This window comes from Pelodiscus sinensis, chromosome 1, assembly GCF_049634645.1.
Source record: "Pelodiscus sinensis isolate JC-2024 chromosome 1, ASM4963464v1, whole genome shotgun sequence".
Lineage (NCBI taxonomy): Eukaryota > Metazoa > Chordata > Testudines > Trionychidae > Pelodiscus > Pelodiscus sinensis.
The window spans coordinates 119,743,287-119,763,249 of NC_134711.1; the positions used below are offsets into that span (position 1 = coordinate 119,743,287).

A 19,963-nucleotide genomic window follows, 5' to 3' on the forward strand; every position below is an offset into this window, starting at 1 on the left:
AAGGACTTGAGTATCAGTGGCCATTAAAGATTCTGTAGTACTCTCAAAAGAAGCGAGTCTTTACAACAGCGGTTCCCAACCTTTTCCAGATGAGAACCCATTTTGACGAATCAAGAAGACTTGGGAGATCTTGGGCCATTCAAAAAACGTGTAAATGGCTCCTTAAGAGTCACCTGTGGAGACACCTGGTGACTCTTGAAATGTAATGGTGATCCATATTTGGGTCCTGACCCATAGGTTGGGAAACTCTGCTTTACAGAAATCTTTAGGATCAAACCTTATTTAAAAAAAAAAAAAAAAAAAAAAAAAAAAAAAAAAAAAAAAAAAAAAAAAAACAGTCCTGTCTGCTTTGAGAACTTTCAGTATCTGTACGCCTCATTTATAAATGTAAGATTTTTCCCCAGAGTCTTTAGTCAACATTTTCCCTCTTCCAGCTGTTATGAAGTGCTGCGCAATGATTGTTTTCTTCTCCCAGAGGTCACTGGATTCCATTGGTGTGGCACCAAGTTTTGAGAACCTTAGCAATCTCCACATAAATATAAAATATGACAGACAAAATATCATGCAAGTACTCTTTATTTAAGTAACCTATAGGATCTGTTAATAATTACACCAGGCGACAAAGTAATCATCATATATCAGGAAAGAACTATGTATTTACTCAGTAATTACATTACATAACAATCACTTTGAAGCTCAATATTGTGCTTCTATGTTCTATGCCACTAAGTGGACAGCAGTTACAAATGTAAGTAAGGAGTACTCACATGATATTTGTGTTCTGATCCAGCCATCATCATCATTTATGGCCTTCATACTTTGCTCAGTTAAAGAAACTTAGCTATGTGACACACTAACTTTTTCAGAACAAAAGCCTATGCACCAGCTACCCTTCTTCCTAATGTAAGAGCACAGGACAACATCTTGCACTGTAGAATATCCAAGTCAGTTTTTTCTTCCAGCTGCCATCAAGCAAAAGGAAGTCAATCCAGGAGAAGATGGATTAACTCTGCTGCATGGAAAGTAATTAATGGGTTCAGGCCCTGTTCTCTGTACCAGCCCATTACCAGCTAAAGGTGAGGATCTTTGTTTTGTTAGTTCTGGCACAAATAGTAACTAGAAAAACTTTGTTTTCAAACTGGGTGTTTCTCTTGATTGAATTAATAATTAATCTTTTAAAAAAAGTTCATGCTCTCACCCCAATCATTTATACTTTTGTGAAGGTTTTAAACCATTCTTTACCTCACCTCCCAACTGTTGTTCTGGAACAACATGCTCTGAACAAAGGAATTCCAGATTAAGAGTCTGAATTCAACAGATATTTGTATATTTCTCTTCTCCTAAACCATGACCTCTTGAAAAGTTGCATCTAGAGCTAAAATGTATCAATACAACAGAAAAAGGCTCAAGTTTTTAAAAAATGCTTGAATATTGTGCTTTTTAATATTAAACAGACTTAAAAAACAGATTCCATCATTTAACAGGTTTTCTTGTGTGTGTAGTAAGAGAAACATCCTTTCATCCTAAAATATGATACAATACATCAGGTCAGATCCCATTTGCACACAATTCACTGCATGTAATATGCAAATTTAACATTTAATAGAAAAAGGATAAAATCAGAAAAATGTAAAACCAAAACAACAGACCTATACAATCTTATTGAAATGTGCTGATATCAAATCCAGCATAAAATATTTATGAAACAGGGCTAAGCTTCGTTCTTTAAAAAAAAAAATTATTGTCGGCTGGCTTTTCCATTTTCTGTTGTTTCCATTCTGAAATAGAAAAATAAGACAAGAGAACTGGTCAGTTATAGCACATATAGTTTATTTGTAATGCACTCACATTATTAAAAATAAAAGGCAAGTATCTGATTTTATATAAAAATTTCTTTGTACTTGTATAGAATCCCTATACTATCTTTCCAGAGATTTATTTATGCAGTAATCATTAAGCCATTGGCAAGTTTGTTTTCAAGCTACTTTCCATTTACAGCTGGGGTAAATGAGCAGTAAGCTGCACATATAAAATCACAGTTAAGACTGACATTGACTGTAGAAGTCGTTAACAAAGACAAGACAAAACCACTGACTCGTGTCTGACTGTGGATGGTCCTCTTCTCTACAGCTGTATCTATTTCTGTCAAATCCTTAATAGTATTTAACTTTTTTTCTAAGGTTGTTGAATAATCGCAGTTTACCCAAGATATTTACTAAAAAAAATTTGCAAACAATAATTATAGTTTGATACAAAAAGTAACCAGAGTTTGATAAATAAAAGATAAACCAAAGAACTAGTATTTTTCAGTTCACCTCATAAGTACTGTCGAGTAATCTGTCGTAAAAAAGCAATTTACACATTCAAAAACAAAAAACACATGTAAATCTTAGCGTCTATAAGTCATACTGCTTGGTTCAGTCAATCGCTAAGACAAACAAGTTTGTTTACATTTGCAGTAGATAATGCTACCCACTTTTATTTACAATACCATCTGAAAGTGAGAACAGGTGTTCGCATGGCACTGTTGTAGCAGGCATTGCAAGTTATTTTTGTGCCAAAGATGCTAAACATTTGGATGCCCCTTCATGCTTTGGCCACCATTCCAGAGGACACGTTGATAATGCTCATTTAAAAATAATGCGTTAATTAAATTCAACTGAACTCTTTGGAGGAAAACTGCAGAAGTCTCCTGTTCTGTTTTACTACCATTCTGCCATACATTTTTGTTATGGCAATCTCAGATGACAACCCAGCACATGTTAATCAATTTAAGAGCATTTTCACTGCAGACAAAACAAAGGTACCAGTGTCAGATTTCTGAAGATAGCTACAGTTCTCTGACCCAAGGTTTAAGAATCTGAAGTGCTTTCCAGAATATGTGAGCGATGAAACATGGAGCATGATTTCAGAACTCTTAAAAGAGCCATACACTGATGTGAAAACTACAGAACCCAAACACAATTCCTCCACCCCCTTTCTCCAAGCAACATTCTTCTAATGGCATCTGACTCTCATGATGAAAATGAAGTGCCTAACTCTGAACTGCTTTGGACTGTTATCAAGCAGAACCCATCATCACCATGGACTCATATCCTCTGAAATGGTGGGTGAAGCAGGAAGGGACAGATGAGTTTTTACCACAGCTGATAAGTAAAGTAAATAGCGTGTGACACCAGCTACAACAGTGCCTGTTCTCACCTTTTAGGTGACACTGTAAATATGAAGCAGGCAGCAGTATCTCCCATAAATGTAAATGAACTTGTCTGAGTGATTGGTTGAACAAGAAGTGGGACTGAGTCGACGTGCAGACTCTAAAGTTTTACTTTCTTTTGAATGTAGTTATATTTTGCACATAATACCATATATGCAAATTCAACTTTTACGACAAAGAGATTGCACTATAGCACTAATATTCTTCAATTCATCTAATACTCTTGTTTTTTTACACAGTGTAATAAAAAATAAATCTAAAGTGAGCACTGTACAATTTTTATTTTGTGTTGTAACTGAAATCAATACATTTGAAAATGTAGCAAACATCCACCAATAATTAAATGGTATTTTATCATTGCTTAATCACACAATTAATTTTTTTAGTCACTTGACTGCCATATATTTTTCCCTTTATTTTTATTCTTTTGATCAAGTGGTTGATCACTTCCATTCTAACAATTATTTGATTGAAGCTGGACTTGTGGGGAGACAGGGGATTTTTTGTTCCTTTAATGCATTGTATAGGATGCAATGCTTTTCTCTCTGCCATATTTGGTTTATGTGTTTTTATACAAGGTGTGGTCTTGGACGCTAGACTGGCACATAAAGGATCCAAGTTCGAGTCTTTACCTCATTTCCCATTCGGCTCCCTTTAAGCATAAAGAGGATTATACTGTGTAGACAGTCATTAGGATAGAAGGAAAGGAGCAAGCCCTCAAGACAACAGGATGGCATTCAGTCCTGTTCAGTTAGGGGAAGGATTGCAATGAAGTAGAGGCAAATGAATGAAAATGGAGATAATTAAATTTATTGGTTTTAAAAAACAAATCTAAATTTTAATTAATGCTAGAGATAAGGAATCTTAATAGATTACTATAATGATTAATTTATTCCTATATATAGCACATTGGCTGTTGTAAAATATAATTATGTACTCAGCAATACAAACCCATTTTCCTCTTTAAGATGTTGATACAGCTCAGCTTTATTGTTGACAGAGTTCAGACGTCCAATAAATTCTTGGTGTTTCCTGGAGTTGGCTGTATTAATTCTATTGCTCCACAAAGACAGCAAGGACATTGGCCCTAGGATTAGATTTGAAACAGAATCAAGGTGATTTGCTTAATGAATTCTCAAATTTACAAAAAAATTATACTGTGTATACAGCACTAGCATAGCACATAAGATATGGTCCCTGCCCCAAAACACTTATACTGTCGGTTAGATGAATACAACAGCTGCAAACAGGTGCAAGGTTTAGAAACTAGGGATCTAAGTAACTAGTCAAGTAGTCGACCACCTGATAAACCTAGGCTTATTGGGTAGTCTAGTTACTATTCAACTACTTGCTTCCCCCCGACCTCGCTGCCTCTATTTCAGACGCAGCAAGGCGGGGGAAGCAAGAGCCATTGCTGCGGGGAGCCAGTTCAAAAGCCGATTTCCCCCCAGCACCATCTCTGGGAGGCAGGGAAGCAGAAGCACAGTGGGAGACCTGGCACAAACCAGAACTCAGCAGTCCCGCTGCGGGTCCCCTGCTGTGGCTCTTACTACATGTAAAAAGCAGAGCCACAACAGTCCCAGAGCTGGTGCAAACCAGGATTGCTCAGTCCCTGCACATCTCACACCCAGGAGCTAACTCCCTTATTGACTAATTGATTAGTCGACGGAACTTCCATCGACTACTCAATTAGCTTATTAACCACTACATAACACCCCTATTAGAAGGTATAAGGTTATGAGGTTACCTTTCCTCAGTGTTAGTTCTGTATAGTTTATTTTATCATTTCAATACATTTGACAAAAATGGAATCCACTACTCTATGGACATGAAGCTGGGCCAGGCTTTGTGCCTGGGCAGACTGGTAAATGGATCCTCAGGAGGCAAACCCCATCCCAGTCACACCCCCAAAACAGAGTAGGATCCCTAAAAAATTTTAAACAGAGGGGAAGATCCTTTTGGAAATTCAACCAATGGTCTGCAGATCCCTATCACAGAAGTCTTAGTTTGAAAAATTATGTTGTATAAATGTTGTAGGTGCTCAGCATGGCATTTGTTGCAGCAAGAGAAAGAGTACTAAACTTCTATTGTAACAATACTACTTTCAGGTTTTGACCTGTAGGTGGGGGTATTCAAATACTTTGGACTGATCAGAACAACAGAATCCCTGTTCTGGGATCTGAAACTTTATGTCATAGTCCACCTTTTGCAGTCCCTTTTAGACATAGTCTGCAGACTCCTTGATCTGCAGACCACAGGTGTATTATATCACACAAAAGTTAGAGAATATCTCTAATTAAACTAAATATAATTCTTCAAGTTTCTCCAAGAGTCAATTCTTCTGTAGGTAACTCTTAGACGTCCACTACTAAATCTCATTCTTTCTGTCTAACTCTAGACTAATTAACCTACATTAGTGACATCTCTATACAAGGAAGTGAATTTTGAACTCAACAAATTTAGAACCTCGTCTAGGACTAGACTGTGATCCTTATTCACAGTGAGAAGTTCCTTATTCCAGACGTAATTCCACAGAAATCAGTGGGACCACATACAAAGTAAAGTATTAACCGCATGTAAAACTATCACAGACTGGCCCTTGCTATGCAGCAATCCAATGTAACTCAAAACAGAGGCTTTGTATCATAAATATCAGTTCCCTGCACCTTTGACTTTAGAGTTAATTTCTCCACCTGGACCAAAATTGTTCAACTCCTAGTAAGACTCTGTTTGATTCCCCCTCTCCCGTGCTTTGTGTATAATAACTTAGCCACCACTCCCTTTAGCACGGAACAATTAAATCTACACACAGTATGTTCAAGAGATGTACCTTTACCTTATGCAAGCAAATATGAACTGTTGTGACAACTGCAAAAGAGATCTTGCAATTCACACCAGTTTTACTTAATTTACTATTTTTCTAAACCCTTTTGCTATCATTTTGGTGTACCTTTTGTTTTTTCCACTGGAGGTATTTCATCTATTGTAATAAGAGGCTTTTTGTTGGGTGGTTCAGGAGAATCAGGAGAATCTTTTATAACTTCAGCTTCTGCCAGTTCTTCTCTCTCACGATCCAATACACCTTTTAATCTTAAAAGAGCAGGGTAGGAGAAAAAAGGTGAGACATCAGAAAGCACCAACACCACATTTCTCATTTATAATGCACGTCAAGGTTATCTATATAACATCAGTCCTAGTATAACAATTGTTTTGTTTGTAAGTCATAAGAGAGATGGAAATAATGAGAGAAGGCATTGGCTAAATATTTTCTTGGAGGCAGGCCAAAATGAAGTGTGATTAACCTGAAACTCAATCTAATTTCAATTATCAATATTTATATTCCACACATTACTGTGATAACTGGCCGTGCTAGAGATTTACAAGTGAAATTGTTGCTAACTCTACTGCTGACTCTGGGTTTGAGCCTGAACTAATTTGCTACCATCTGTCTCCCTACCTTTGTCTCATAGTAGAAAAGGAATCATTCTATTGGCCTTGACCACATGCACAGATGGATCTAAATATCATCAGCACGTTGGTAACACTGCAGGTAAACATCTATCTTTCCTAGATGCCATGTGTACACACAGAAGAGCACATACAAGTTGAATTTAGAGCCGATTAGCCATTTTTTCTGAGTCTCAACTTAATAACTTCTTGAGTTAGAAAGGACAAATAAGAGAAAATTCAAGACTAAACAGAATGTCAGCTGATCGTTTGTGATCATGATCATCATACCAGCTAACAGGACAACTTTGTGTTTCTTAAGGCATGGAAAGTAGGCCCGTAGTCAATAAACCTTGATGCTTATCTACACAAAATTAAGTGCAGAGAAACTGGAACATCTATGTTTGTATAAGGATGCCTAAACAGTTAGTCAATCAGCCAGAGTTCAGGATAAATGAAATTTATTTCTCTATGGTTTTCAGTGACACTTCATATTAGGGTTTGTTTATAAAAAGTTATTAATAACAGATGTAGTATGTTACAAATAAGCATACACCTAAACAGAAGAAAGTAATCAACTTACACCCTGTTATTTTGGCCATTATAATAATGGATTAAGCACTTATTAAAACAATTTATTAAGCCCATCATAAACTGCTTAAGTGTACCTTAATATAAAGCACAAAACTAAATTTCAGATTTGGGAAGCTTATTTTAACATCAGAGAATTGGGCTTTTGATACTTAAGAGTTTACCTTTAAGTGCTTTCCATATGTGCCCTTTACAAACAAGCTAAAATCCATGTTAGTTAAACCGCTTAAACTTTTAAAAAGTGTAGTGCTAGAATGTGCTCCATATTCCACATTTCCCACCAGTATGTGAAAGCATATATTCATTCAGAAAATTCACCTCTCTGATTCCTGCCAGGGTTTTTCCAGTTCATAATCTTTCCCTGATTTCTCTGACTTGTCTTCTTTTTCTTCTCTTTTCCTCCCTCGCTTCTTGCGCTCCTCTTCTTCAGGAGGTTTGCTTCTGCAAGCCAGTAGACACTCCAAGACTCGCTGGTGTTTATCAGAGTTATTTATATGTGCTCGAACAAGGGTTTCCAATTCATTCCACATAATTCGGTATTGTTCATCTCTATTCACAGGCATAAAACAAAATCTTCACATATTTACACACACATACACATGTTCTCTCTCTCTCTCGGTTGTAAAAGTAATTTATTTTATATATTAAATAATCAAGGTTCAAAACAGTTACAGTCTAGTGCACTGTGCCTACATTTTCAAAAAAGTCTCAGTCAAGTAGACTTTCTCTAACTCCATTTTTACCAGAGTTCTGATTAGGGATGTAAAATCCTGTTTAATTGGTTAACTGGTTAAACACAGTTTTTAACCAATTTACCGATTAAGGGGGGTACTCCCTCCGCCCACCATGGGCAGGCTGGAGTGCCTCTCTCCCCTCCCCCTACTGTAGGCAGGGGCTGTTCCAGCCTGGCTGGAGAAGTCCCTGTCTGCGGCTGAAGGGGGGAGGGGGCACCAGCTCAGGTGAGCAGGCTGGGGTGGGGGGGAGGGGCCTCTCCTAGCCCCACACGGGGGCCAGGCAGGGCTACTCCCAGGTACCAGTTAACCCTAATGGGTGATGCTTACCAGGTAGAAGTTACCTGTTCACAGCCATATTTCTGATCACCTTGTATTGTTTCATTCTTGGAATCAACAGAGCCACATAATATGTGAACATGGTCAGTTGCTTCCAACAAACCTGAACAAACCTAAAAACCCCAAATCTCCTCTTGAGTCACAATCATCAATTTCCTGGGGTCACAACTATTGTAGAAACATTGTCAAAATCTATTAAAGTCACCTGAGCTAACCAACTCAAGGCAAAAAGAAACCTCTTTCAATAAAATACATCTGTTCACTGCCAGATTCAAATGTTTAGTGTTTCTCGAAGACAAAATTTGAAGACAAAACAATAATCATCATAACACTACAGAACTGAATAGTTTAAGTATCTTTCGTAGATAACTTTTTGTTCATGCTCATGCAACAGTCTCCCTATGGATTAGATTGCTGTACAAGAAATGCAGATCACTATTCCAACAGATGGGATATTAGAGAATTCCAAATTTGCTGTAGGGAAGTTTCATCTCTTATATAAAATGTTTGGACAATGGTATGGCTACTTTTCAGATAATCAAATATTAAAAATATGTTAAACATACAATAGCCTGGGAAGTCTCTAATTTCCACGATTCCAGTGGTGACCTGCATTTCTTTGTTCTAACCCACATTAAGGTCAAGATGGTGTTTCCCTGCATGGTTACGTTTTTCTTAAAAAAAAAAAAAAAAAAGTCTTAAATACAATAAAGATATAATTGAATCTGTTGTTCCCAAATACAATTGAGTTTTTCTTTCAACATAAAACCAGAGGAATAGGATTATAGCTCTAATGATGCAGCCAAACTATATTCAACATTTGTTTTGCCTATATATATAGTTTAGCGCACTCTATATTACCTCTGATTGTTCACCTTAAAAATACAAGTTTCGCCTGGAATGTACGCAGATGTGACATACTTTTTGCAAAAGCACAACAAAAATCAATAAATGTTAAAACCTTTTTGGACCCTTTCCCCTGGTACCAACTGTTGAAATGGGCAGTGGATCATTTTTCCTCTCCATATCTACTAAGTTGTACACTGTTTTCTGACAATTCAGCACATCCTCATCCGTCAGAGCTTCCTTCACAATAACACTGGCTAACGGCACTACCTTCAAGACAAAACAAAACAAACCAAAATCTGCATTTAGAAGCATTACCAGAGCTTGACATTAAAAGACAAAAATCCTTTAACCTACATTCTGAAGTGTCCCCACCTTGCATCCGTACATGACGTCTCCCTCTTAAACTAACAGCTTTGCGTGCAGCCGTTTGGATACAAAGTTATAGTTGTAAAATACACACAAAGTACTTAAACAAAAGTGAAAGCTAAAACTTTATTCTGATTTGGTTTTGTTTATTCTTTTATAGCACGCGATCAGCTATGCAGTTTTTATGATATTAGTTCTTCCACAAGTACAGTTTAAAATAAAATCTTATTCCAGAACAGAAAAAGAAAAGGAAATTACAGATCCATGATCACTTACAGCTTGCATGTTGAAGATGGTGGTTTGTGAAATAATCATAGGCCAGTAACGAGTATGTTTCTCTAACTGATCTTTTGCACGTTCCAAAGGAATCTCAAGACTTCCATCGATCTTATATCTGGAGTCTAGAAAAGGAGTTAATCTGTTTTCCCTCATAAATTCACCAAAATCCTAATGATAACCAAACAAGATAAAATTAGGAACTTCTCTAACAAAATAATTTTCACTGAATGGGTCAAACATCATTGCCTCCCTTATGAATAATGCAGAAAGGAAAAGGAATATAACCCTAAAAACTAAATGTTTACATTCAATAATCTCACAAGCAATTCTACTTTGGATACTTACGGAAGGGATGTTAACTATCGGGTATTTTACTTGTCGAGTAGTCGACAGAATTTTCATCGACTACTTGATAGGCACTTCTGCATTTCTCCTTTGAAATGCAAAAGAGCCCCCGCTGTGGCTCTTGTACATTTCAAAGTTGGCACCCGCATGCATCCCAGAATCAGTGGGACTTCCCGCTGGCGCTGGGCTGCACGCAGAGTTCCGCATTCCTCCTTTGAAATGTACAAGAGTCCCCAGTGGGGGCTCTTTTGCATTTCAAAGTGGAAGTGCAGCATGAACCCCAGGCTCCATGCTGCACTGCCAATTTGAAATGCCCCAGAGAGCCCAGGGGTCAACTGGGGATTCCCCAGTTGATCCTGGGCTCCACACCGCATTTCAGTGGAACCCAGGATCAGCTGGAGTCCCCAGCTGACCCTGGGCTCCATGCAGGGCAGCACAGCACAGCTGATCCCGGGATCATCTGTGTGGCACTGCTGCTTTGAAGTAACCCCTTTTTACCCTCCTTTGCTGTCTCTATCTGATAGAGGCAGCAAGGGTGGGGGAGGGGAGCGGGAGGCAGGAAAATGGACTAGTCGACTGACTAGTCCTTAATCTCGCTAACATACAGAAAGCATTTAAGGAAGGTATTTGTCAATCTTAACTTCATGAAACCGTAGATTCACAAAACTGTAGGACATGGGAGGAAATGGATTGCTTTGGCTTAGTAATAAAAACTTAACATATGTAAACAAAATAAGGAATTATAGGCCACTTTTTGCTAATGTGCACTGAATGCAGAGGGTATCAATTAAAAACAATAAAATGGCTTTCCTTAGAGTGCATCCCCCACACCTGAGTCAATAAGCTCCAGCCCCTTTTTATTTGTTCAGCCCTGCTATTCACAAAGACGCCCATTGTGACAATTATCCTTCTGAGAGAGGACTGGATGCAGCTTACCTCTTTTGTCAAGATAAACAATATTTTAAAACTGTAACCAATGAGAACATTTCAGAAAGTTCATATTGCCTACAGACATGGGCTAGAGTTAGGAAGTTCCTATAAAGTGGTTGTCACGTGCATGCATGAGTGAGAGAATAAATGCTATTAATAGCAGAATGAAGAAATAGTTTATTCAGGTGTACCATTTTCTAATATGATAAGTAACTCAGAAATTCTGTTTTGTAGGAAATTGTGTTTCAACCATCATCCCTGAATTTTGATGAATTGTTGAGTAATACTAAAAACATAAAATAGTATCTTACTGTAATCCTGTAGTCTGTGACTCTCCCACCACATCCTTCACTAATTGAAGGTGGATCTTCTAAAATTGACCGAGAACTGCTCAATACATGAAGGAAAATCTCTCCTCCGTGGCTACTAAGCATGTGACTAATCACTTTAGAGCCAGACTTGCGAGGTTGTTCCAATAAAACAGAACGGCCTATTAAAATTGAAATCAGTTTGATTACCTACTGAATACAGCAACTTACATTTAAAGATATTCTACAGGTTTATATTTAATCACCGAGTCACTCAACCCTTAGGAGGGTTAAACAAATGATAGTCTCTTACTAAACTCAAACTACAACTGTTTCCTGTGAAACTTTAATTCCTGCCTTTAAATAGGTTATTATAGGACTCTTCTTACATTACAGATTGAAAAGACAAACTATGTACTCTGTTTACTAGGGCTGTTTATTGCATTTAACTCACATGATTAATTCAAAAAAAATCAAATGAGATATAAAAAGATTAATCACAGTTTTAATTGCGCTTTTAAAAAAAATAGAATATAAATTGAAATTTAAATAGTTTTGGAATGTTTTTCTACCCTTTTAAATATATTATTTCAATTACAACATAGAATATAAAGTTCACAATGCTCACTATTATTTTATTACAAATATTTGCACTGCAAAAACAATAGTTTTTCAGTTCACTTCATACAAGTACTGTAGTGCAATATATTTATCGTGAAAATGCAGCTTACAAATGTAGATTTCTTCTTTGTTACATAAATGCACTTAAAAACAAACCATTGTAAAATCTTAGAGCCTGAAAATCCACTCAGTCCCACTTCTTGTTCAGGTAATTCCTTAGACTAATAAGTTTGCTTACATTCATGGGAGGTAATGCTTCCCACTTCTTAGTAGGGATGTTAAAATGCACTTCTTTTTGTAAATGTAACTGCTGAAATTTTCAGCGGTTAAAAGTTTACACATGGGTGAGGGAGGTGGTAGCCTGTGCTCTCAAGCACAGGCTCCCATCTGTTCCTCCCCTCCATGCTGCTGCTGCCTCTGTGGGAGGCAACAGTGCAGGGGGGGAAGGAGACAGGCAGCTCCTGCCTCTCTCACAGAGTCAGCAGCTGGGGAGGGTGTTGCTGCCTGTAACCATGAGGGTTAACCAATCAGCCCAGTCTCATTTAACTGTGTACACAAGTACACGTTCACATCCCTACTTCTTATTTACAATGTCACCTGAAAATGAGAACAGGTGTTCACATGGCACTTTTGTAGCCAGCGTTCCTAAATATTCATATGCCCCCTTCATGTTTTGGCCATTATTCCAGAGGACATACTTCAATGACGATGACACTTGTTAAAAAAAAAATCAATGTATTAAATTAATTTGTGACTGAACTTCTTAGGCAAGAACTGTATGTCTGTTGCTCTGTTATACCTGAATTCTACAATATATTTCATGTTATAGCAGATGATGACCCAGCACATTTGTTTTAAGAACACTTTCACAGCAGATTTAACAACACACAAAGGCACCAATATGATATTGCTAAACATAGCTACAGCACTCAACACATGAATATGAAGTACCTTCCAAAATCTGAGGGATGAGGTTCTAAGCCTTTCAGAAGTCTAAGAAGAGCAACACTACAATGCAGGAATTTTGGAACCCAAGCCACCAAAAAGGAAAGTCAGCCTTCTGTTGTTGGCATCCAACTCAGATGATGAAAATGAACAGGTGTTGGTCTGCATTGTTTGAACCACTATCAAGCAGAATTTGTCATCAGTATGGACTGGTGGTCAGGAATGCATCACTTGATGATGACCTGTTCTGTTCACTCCCTCTGGGGCATCTGGCATTGGCCACTCTTGGAAGACAGGATACTGGGCTAGACAGACCTTTGGTCTAATCCAGTATGACCATATTTATGCCACCTACAAGAGTGCCCTATAAACACCTGTTCTCACTTTCAGGTAACATTGTAAACAAGAAGCGGTCAACATTATCTCCTGAAAATGTAAACCAAATGGTTTTGTCTAAGTAGTTGGCTGAACCAAAATGTAGGACTGAATGGACTTGTGGACACCACAATTTTACACTGTTTTGATTTTGAATGCAGTTGTTTTCTGTACATAATTCTACCTCTGTAAGTTCGACTTTCATGATAAAGAGATTGCACTACAGTATTCGTAACAGAGAAAATGAAAAATTCTGGTTTTTACAGTGCAAGTATTTGCAATCAAAATAAATATAAAGTTAGTGCTGTATCCTTGTATTGTCTTATAATTGAAATTAATATATCTGAAAATATAGAAAAACATGTGAAAATATTTAAAAAATAAGGAGTCCTATGGCACCTTAAAGATTAACAGATGTATTGGGCATAAGCTTTTATGGACAAAGACATTTTAAAATATTTAAATAAATTGTATGAACAATATGATTAATCACTTGTCAGCTTATCTGTTGACAATTCAGAAAATATTCTTATGGAGACAAATATTTCTAAAAAGTAAAGAAAGTTTACATTTTATGTGGCCTGCTCATTATTTTCAACAACTCACAATATATCTTTGTCAATCAAATAGTGATCCAAACACATAACTTGTTTTCACTGAAAACCTGTGGTTCTCCAACTTTTTGGCCCATGACCGCCTTGCTCAATACAAACCTTTCCATGGACCACAAGTATCTAATGGAAAACCATCATTAAATTACATAATTATGTCCGAGCCATTTTGCTAGTGCTGTAGCTAGGGCGAACAGTTTAATTTAACCAGTAAGAAAGGAAATATTAATTTAAATTATTCAACAGATTAAGCACTTTAACTTTCTCATGTTTATTTAAAATGAAGTTTGATAAGCTAATATTACTCATAGACTTTAAGGTCAGAAGGGACCATTATGATCATCTAGTCTGACTCCCTGAAATAATATTATTTTATATCCAACAGAAAAGGGTCTCATATGTTTTCTTTATTTATTGTAGGAGTGGGGAACCTTTTTGGATCATAAGCCACTAACCCACAGAAATAAAAAAAAAAACCACACCCTGCCAAAAAAAAAACAACCTTCATTGACATGGCCCCAAACTAAAACTCTTCACTCCTCTGGTGCTCCAGCCCTACTGGGGGAGTAAGAGGGAGAGGGAAAGAGACAGGGAGGACTGAGGTTCAGAGCTTCTGACAGGCCAGATTCACTCCTCTCGGGTTAAAGGGTTAGGTTTGTGGGTCCTACCCCCTCCTCTCAGGCTAGGGACAGAAATGGTGGGTTCGGTGTGCGGGACAGGGCTATCAGCAAGAGAGATGGGGGGTGCAGGATCTGGGCAGGAGGTGGAGTGCAGGAGGGGATGAGGGTGCAAAGTCTAGGTGGGAGATAGGGTGTAAGAGCAGGCTGGGAGTAGGGTGTCTGGTCAGGGAAGCGGGCAAGAGCAAGGCAAGGTGCAGTGTGTGGCCAGGACGGAGGGTGCAGGAGCAAGGGTGTGTGCAGGGGCGGGCGGGGGATAAGGTGTCTGCCCAGGGCTGAGGGTGCAGGTATGGGAGGGATGCTGGATCTCAGCCAGGGAGGCGGAGGGGAAACAGAACCCAGCCAATGGGAGAAATGGGGAAAGCCTCCAGGCAGCGCACCCGCACGCTGTTGTTCCCCAGCCAGGGGAAGGGGAGAGCTTATTTCTCACAAACAAGATCGTGCAGTGAGGCTCGGGGCTCTCTCCATCCCCTCGTCAGTGAGATGCCAGCACTGGTACCCCAACCTGCAGTCTAGGAACCACTGCTGAAGACTAAAGGCATGGTAAATATATAGTTTAAAAAAAAAACCCAAAATATCTTGTGAGAATCATTTGAGCAATAGGCTCTCAAGATTCTTGGTTTCAAGGGATGCCATTTCATGGTCACAAAAGTAAAAAATGGCTTATTTTCTTGACATTAAGACTATGTATCAGAAAACCTTCTCTCTCAAAAGAAGGTATTTAGTAGTGTTATGGTAACAGTCAAATTTATCATTAGACTAAGCAAATCCTTTGTTGACCTCAATGATAATTATGTCAGTTTCAAGCAGATAAAATGCATCCGAGTATATACAAATAAACATAGCAAGTCATACAATCACTTATTTGGCTCAACTGTGAGCAGCAAGGACAGTGTTCAGCTTTCCTGGAGTCAGCTCTGATTGCTGACAGATGCCCATCTTTTAGCAATGATACATCCTGTCATATGTACCTTCGCTCAAAACTGGATTAAATTTAAAATGAAAGTCAAAAAAAGTTTCAATGGTGAGTAGACGAGAAGAGACTTTTAGTTTCTTGAATAAGACAGTGAGGGAAAGAAGAACACACTGAGACATTCTTATCCTGTTTTCGAATCTCTTCAGATTATTTGCTAGTTTTAGACCAACTTCCACTGAACTGATGAGAGTAAGAAACCCTATTTTCCAGTTTGATGGAAGAACACTTGGTTCTTTCAGAACAGAAATGTAATAATACTCAACACAATTAAGCATCATCATCAGACACACAACAGATTGGACTTCTCTGTTCCGGCATCCTTGGGATCTAGCTGTTCTGAACCAGGGAGTTTACCAGACCAGGGGAGGGTCAATGCTCTTCTGTTAGCTGCCCACACCCAGATTCTCTCTGGGCTGCGTGGCTCCCTACCCTGACGCCGGCCCCTGGGCTCCCCAGAGTGCTGCCAGTCCCGCGGCCATGAGGGTTTCCCAAACATGGCTGGACTTCCCTGAGGCACTTGCAGCCCTGCTGCAGCAGGGGGTTTCCTGACCATGTCCAGGGCTGCCTGACTGCCCTGCCGCTGCTAGTGTTCCCTGGCCAGGGCTGGGGCTCCCCAGACTCTGCTGGCCCAGTCAGGGCGCTCAAGCTGTCTCCCATTCCCAGCCTCCAAAGCTCTTTGGTTTAGCAACATCCGCAGTCCTCCCCCAGATCATGACGTTGCCGGATCAGACAGTCCCAGATTAGGGAGGTTAAATCTGTATTATTAATCAGCTATAGTGTAATTCAACAACAGATGCAATATTAAACTTCATGTATATTACTAAACACAGAACCTCTGCTGGGTTTCAGAAAAAACAATCAGGATTCCTCTCTTTCCCATCTCTTCTCCCCTATTTCTAGTCTTAAACTTAAATTGTAATTTTTATTCCATTTGCCTTCAAATATTATTGTCAGTCAATATCTAGATGTTTCCTGCACCATCTTGCTTCTGTATTATTGTTCTTTACTCAGATCATGTGTTAGTATGACTTCTGTAAAATAACGTGACTAACTGGTTAACATTTTGTACAATATGGATATACCTGCACACTTTTTTAGAAAGATTAATATTTTATTTGCAATATGAATGATTTTTACAATGTTTAGCTAAGATAACAATTTACCGTTGAGAAGAAAGTTTGTAAGGCAGGAAGAAGGTCGGCTATTTACATCTACAGGTGAGATTCTGTATGCACCAGTGCAATAATGCAATTCTGAAAAATAAAAATGTAGAAAGATTTATAGCTTAGTTACTAAAATATAATAGAACACACTACAAAGAGGTCCTGAAACTACTCTCTTACAAAATACCTAAATTAGCTGAAGTGATTTGTTTGTGAAATTTCTTTGAAAGAGGAATGGAAAAAATCCTTGCAGAGCAATCTTACTCGAGAATTAGAATATAGTTACAAACTGATGATGCAAACCACAGAAAAGTAATGTAGGGGAAAATACATTATCTGACCAGAAAATTACTGAACACTTTTAGCCAGCAACAAAATGTTTGCTTGGTAGAGTAGGGATGTCAGCATGTAGACAACTACACAATTAAGTGTTAAGCCTAAAATTATCAGTTAATCCCATCTACTCCGCCCCCCCCACTTGCTGCCCCTGTATAAGAGGCAGCAAATGGGGGAGGCAGGAGCCGGTGCCCAAGAGGAGTCAGTTAAAAGCCAATTTCCCATGAGCACCAGATCTGCCTACCCCGCTGCTGCCTCTGATAGAGAGGCAGCAGCGCGGAGGGTGAGGGGGGGCAGGCAGGAGCCAACAAGTATGGTGGCTCGATGGACCTGCCTCCCCCCCACTTGCTGCCACCCACAGAGGCAGTGGGGGAGAGGAGGAAGGGAAGGCAATAGCCAGTGATGGGGGGAGCTGGTTTAAAAGCCAGTTCCCCCCAGTCCTGGTGTGCCACCTGACCCTTTGTGCATTGTTGCTTCAGGCCCCCTGCTGACAGGGGCTGCTGCCACCCTGCACTGCTGCCTCTGTAGCAGAGGCAGCAGTGCAGGGCAGCAGGCAGCCAGTCTGTGTGGAGAGTTGGTTTTTAAACTGGCTCCTCTTGTAGACTGGCTAATGTGTGCCACCCCGCGCTGTTACCTGATAGAGCGGCAACTGTATACGGTTGCAGGGGGACCCTCGAAAGTGTGGCTGGAGGCACACTGATTGTCAGCCTCACCCGGAGACTATCAAATAGTTATGTAACTGCTAAAATGTAATGTAGTAACATAATTATTCAATTACACGCTATCTAACATCCCTAGTGTAGAAAGAAAAAAAAATCCTGCTTTTCCTTCTTTCCTATATAAATAAGTCGCTGATTAGCCAGCATCATGAGCATTCAATATAACAAAATACTGACTTCACCCATATAGTGGCAATAGAGGTTGCAGCCTATTTATAGGCCAATGAAGCAACCTGTGGCAATAGACAGAAGTATAGGAAACAAAAAGGAGAGGGGCAGTAGTGCAATCACTCAGGAGTAATATTTTTGAGGTTTGGATTCCTTTTGGAGGGGAGGGGGGAGAAACCTAGTACAAGACAGAAGGTGTTTCGCAAATATTTTTACAGAAAATACAGTACCTACCAACACTGTTTGTTCGTGGTGTACACCATTTTAATGTTACAGTTTCTTTAAATGTACCCTCTCTGCTATTTGCACCCAAATGATTATCACCTGCAACAGCAAGTTAGAGAAAATGCACCATTACAAATTAGTCAGTAGCCTTCAGTTTATTACATTACAGAATGCAAAAAATCTAGTCATTATAACCCTTATATAGATATAGGATGAGGCTACACAATCCATTCTATCATTTGGAGAGAGAGTGTTTATATACAAAATGTCTTACTTGAATCTGAACTTTATTTTGAAAAGAGATGTAAGCTCCTGGAACTGTTTTATTAGTCTGTCCCCTTGTGCCAAGGTATTTTTTGTTTATTGTCCATAAGCTGTCCCTGACTTGTACTAAAAATAACAGTGATAGAATCTTAAACTTAAATTGTGAACATCTACCTTAATTTTTGTACATTCTATCAAATCTCTCTTCCCTCACTGCTTCAATTAAAGATAAAACTGCCTAACATTTTTTGATCAAACATCACTCTCAAAAGTATTTGAGAAAATGTAAAAGATAATTGGGTAATTTATCCTTCATAATAACCTATGGTAATTCAATCTCTCTTTCTAAAACATCAAAAACAAACCAAAAAAATATTTTCCAAGTACCCCACCCATTTATTCCTAGGCCAGATGGTTCTACGTGACGAAGGGTAGGATATCTACTTCATATTTTTCAATATTTTAAAGGTGGAAGTTTGTATCTATAAAAAGTTAACCCAACTGTGGCCTTACAATATTTGTGCATTAAATTAGAGCTTGGACACCCATACCATGTTTTTAGACAACAAGTATTCTATGTGGCAAAGCTGTTCATACTAAACTTGTTTCTAAAATGCAATGGAGTTAGACTAAATTTTATTAGAGGATTGTAAGAGATGAAGCCAAAAGCTAAAGATCATACTGTACGAAGAAAAAACTGTAGGAGAATATGGTTCAGTTCTCAAATGATCTACCTCAATTTTAAGAGTTCAGTCTAATACATTGAACTTACCAGTTGTCAGCTACAGGAATTTTAATCTAGCATACCCAGATGTACATCAGAGATTATGATACTTTCATATGCTCATCTGATTGTCTTAAATTTATGGAAACAAATCTGTGAGTCTGTGAGTGAAAGAGCTGACTACCATTATCATTTAGACATTGACATACAGCTACCTGGATGGAGAATACTTCCTACAAAGTCAAAGAGAACTTGGCCTGTTACAGATCCATGCCGTGTACTATACAACTACATTCTACTTGCAAACCTGAAAAGTGGTACATGAAAGATACTTCCAGATCAAGTAATTCCCTGAAATCCTAAAAGTCAGAAAAGCATTCTGGAAAACACAAACAGATTTGTCACTAGCCCAGAAATGGATCTAGTTCATAATATTTGATGCTGCCACTGCAATGAAGAAAGGCTGTTGTAGGGCTACCTGACCTTAATAATTCAGATACATTTTACAACTAGTTGTGGGTAAAATTTTTGAAACTATATAAATGACTGGTGGTTTAAGTTGTTTTAGAAAGTGGAACTTCAATGCCTAAGTCAGTTAAGCACTTCTGAAATGTTACCTCCTGTATACGATTTCAATATTCTATGCAACACCTATAAGCTTATGGGGCTGGGAATGTATTTAGTTAGCTAGTTTTTGGGGGATCCATGAATCAGAGTTTGTCACGGTAACATTAATAAACGTATCTTTAATACAAACAAA

General features: G+C 38.5%; 1 protein-coding gene across 4 annotated transcripts in view; it reads right to left on the minus strand.

The window, feature by feature from the left end:
- Positions 1-558: 558 nt before the first annotated feature.
- Positions 559-19,963, minus strand: part of INTS13 (integrator complex subunit 13) — a 46,702-nt gene continuing 27,297 nt past the window's right edge. For all 4 annotated transcript variants that reach the window (XM_006127680.4, XM_006127679.4, XM_006127677.4 and 1 more), the window contains exons 9-17: positions 18,225-18,314; positions 16,768-16,857; positions 11,403-11,581; positions 9,814-9,984; positions 9,284-9,438; positions 7,571-7,801; positions 6,165-6,304; positions 4,166-4,301; positions 559-1,778 (exon numbers count right to left, since the gene is read on the minus strand). In XM_006127680.4, the coding sequence (XP_006127742.1) occupies positions 1,739-1,778; positions 4,166-4,301; positions 6,165-6,304; positions 7,571-7,801; positions 9,284-9,438; positions 9,814-9,984; positions 11,403-11,581; positions 16,768-16,857; positions 18,225-18,314 (1,232 nt within the window). In that variant the 3' untranslated portion in view covers positions 559-1,738. The remainder of the gene's footprint in view (positions 1,779-4,165; positions 4,302-6,164; positions 6,305-7,570; positions 7,802-9,283; positions 9,439-9,813; positions 9,985-11,402; positions 11,582-16,767; positions 16,858-18,224; positions 18,315-19,963) is intronic.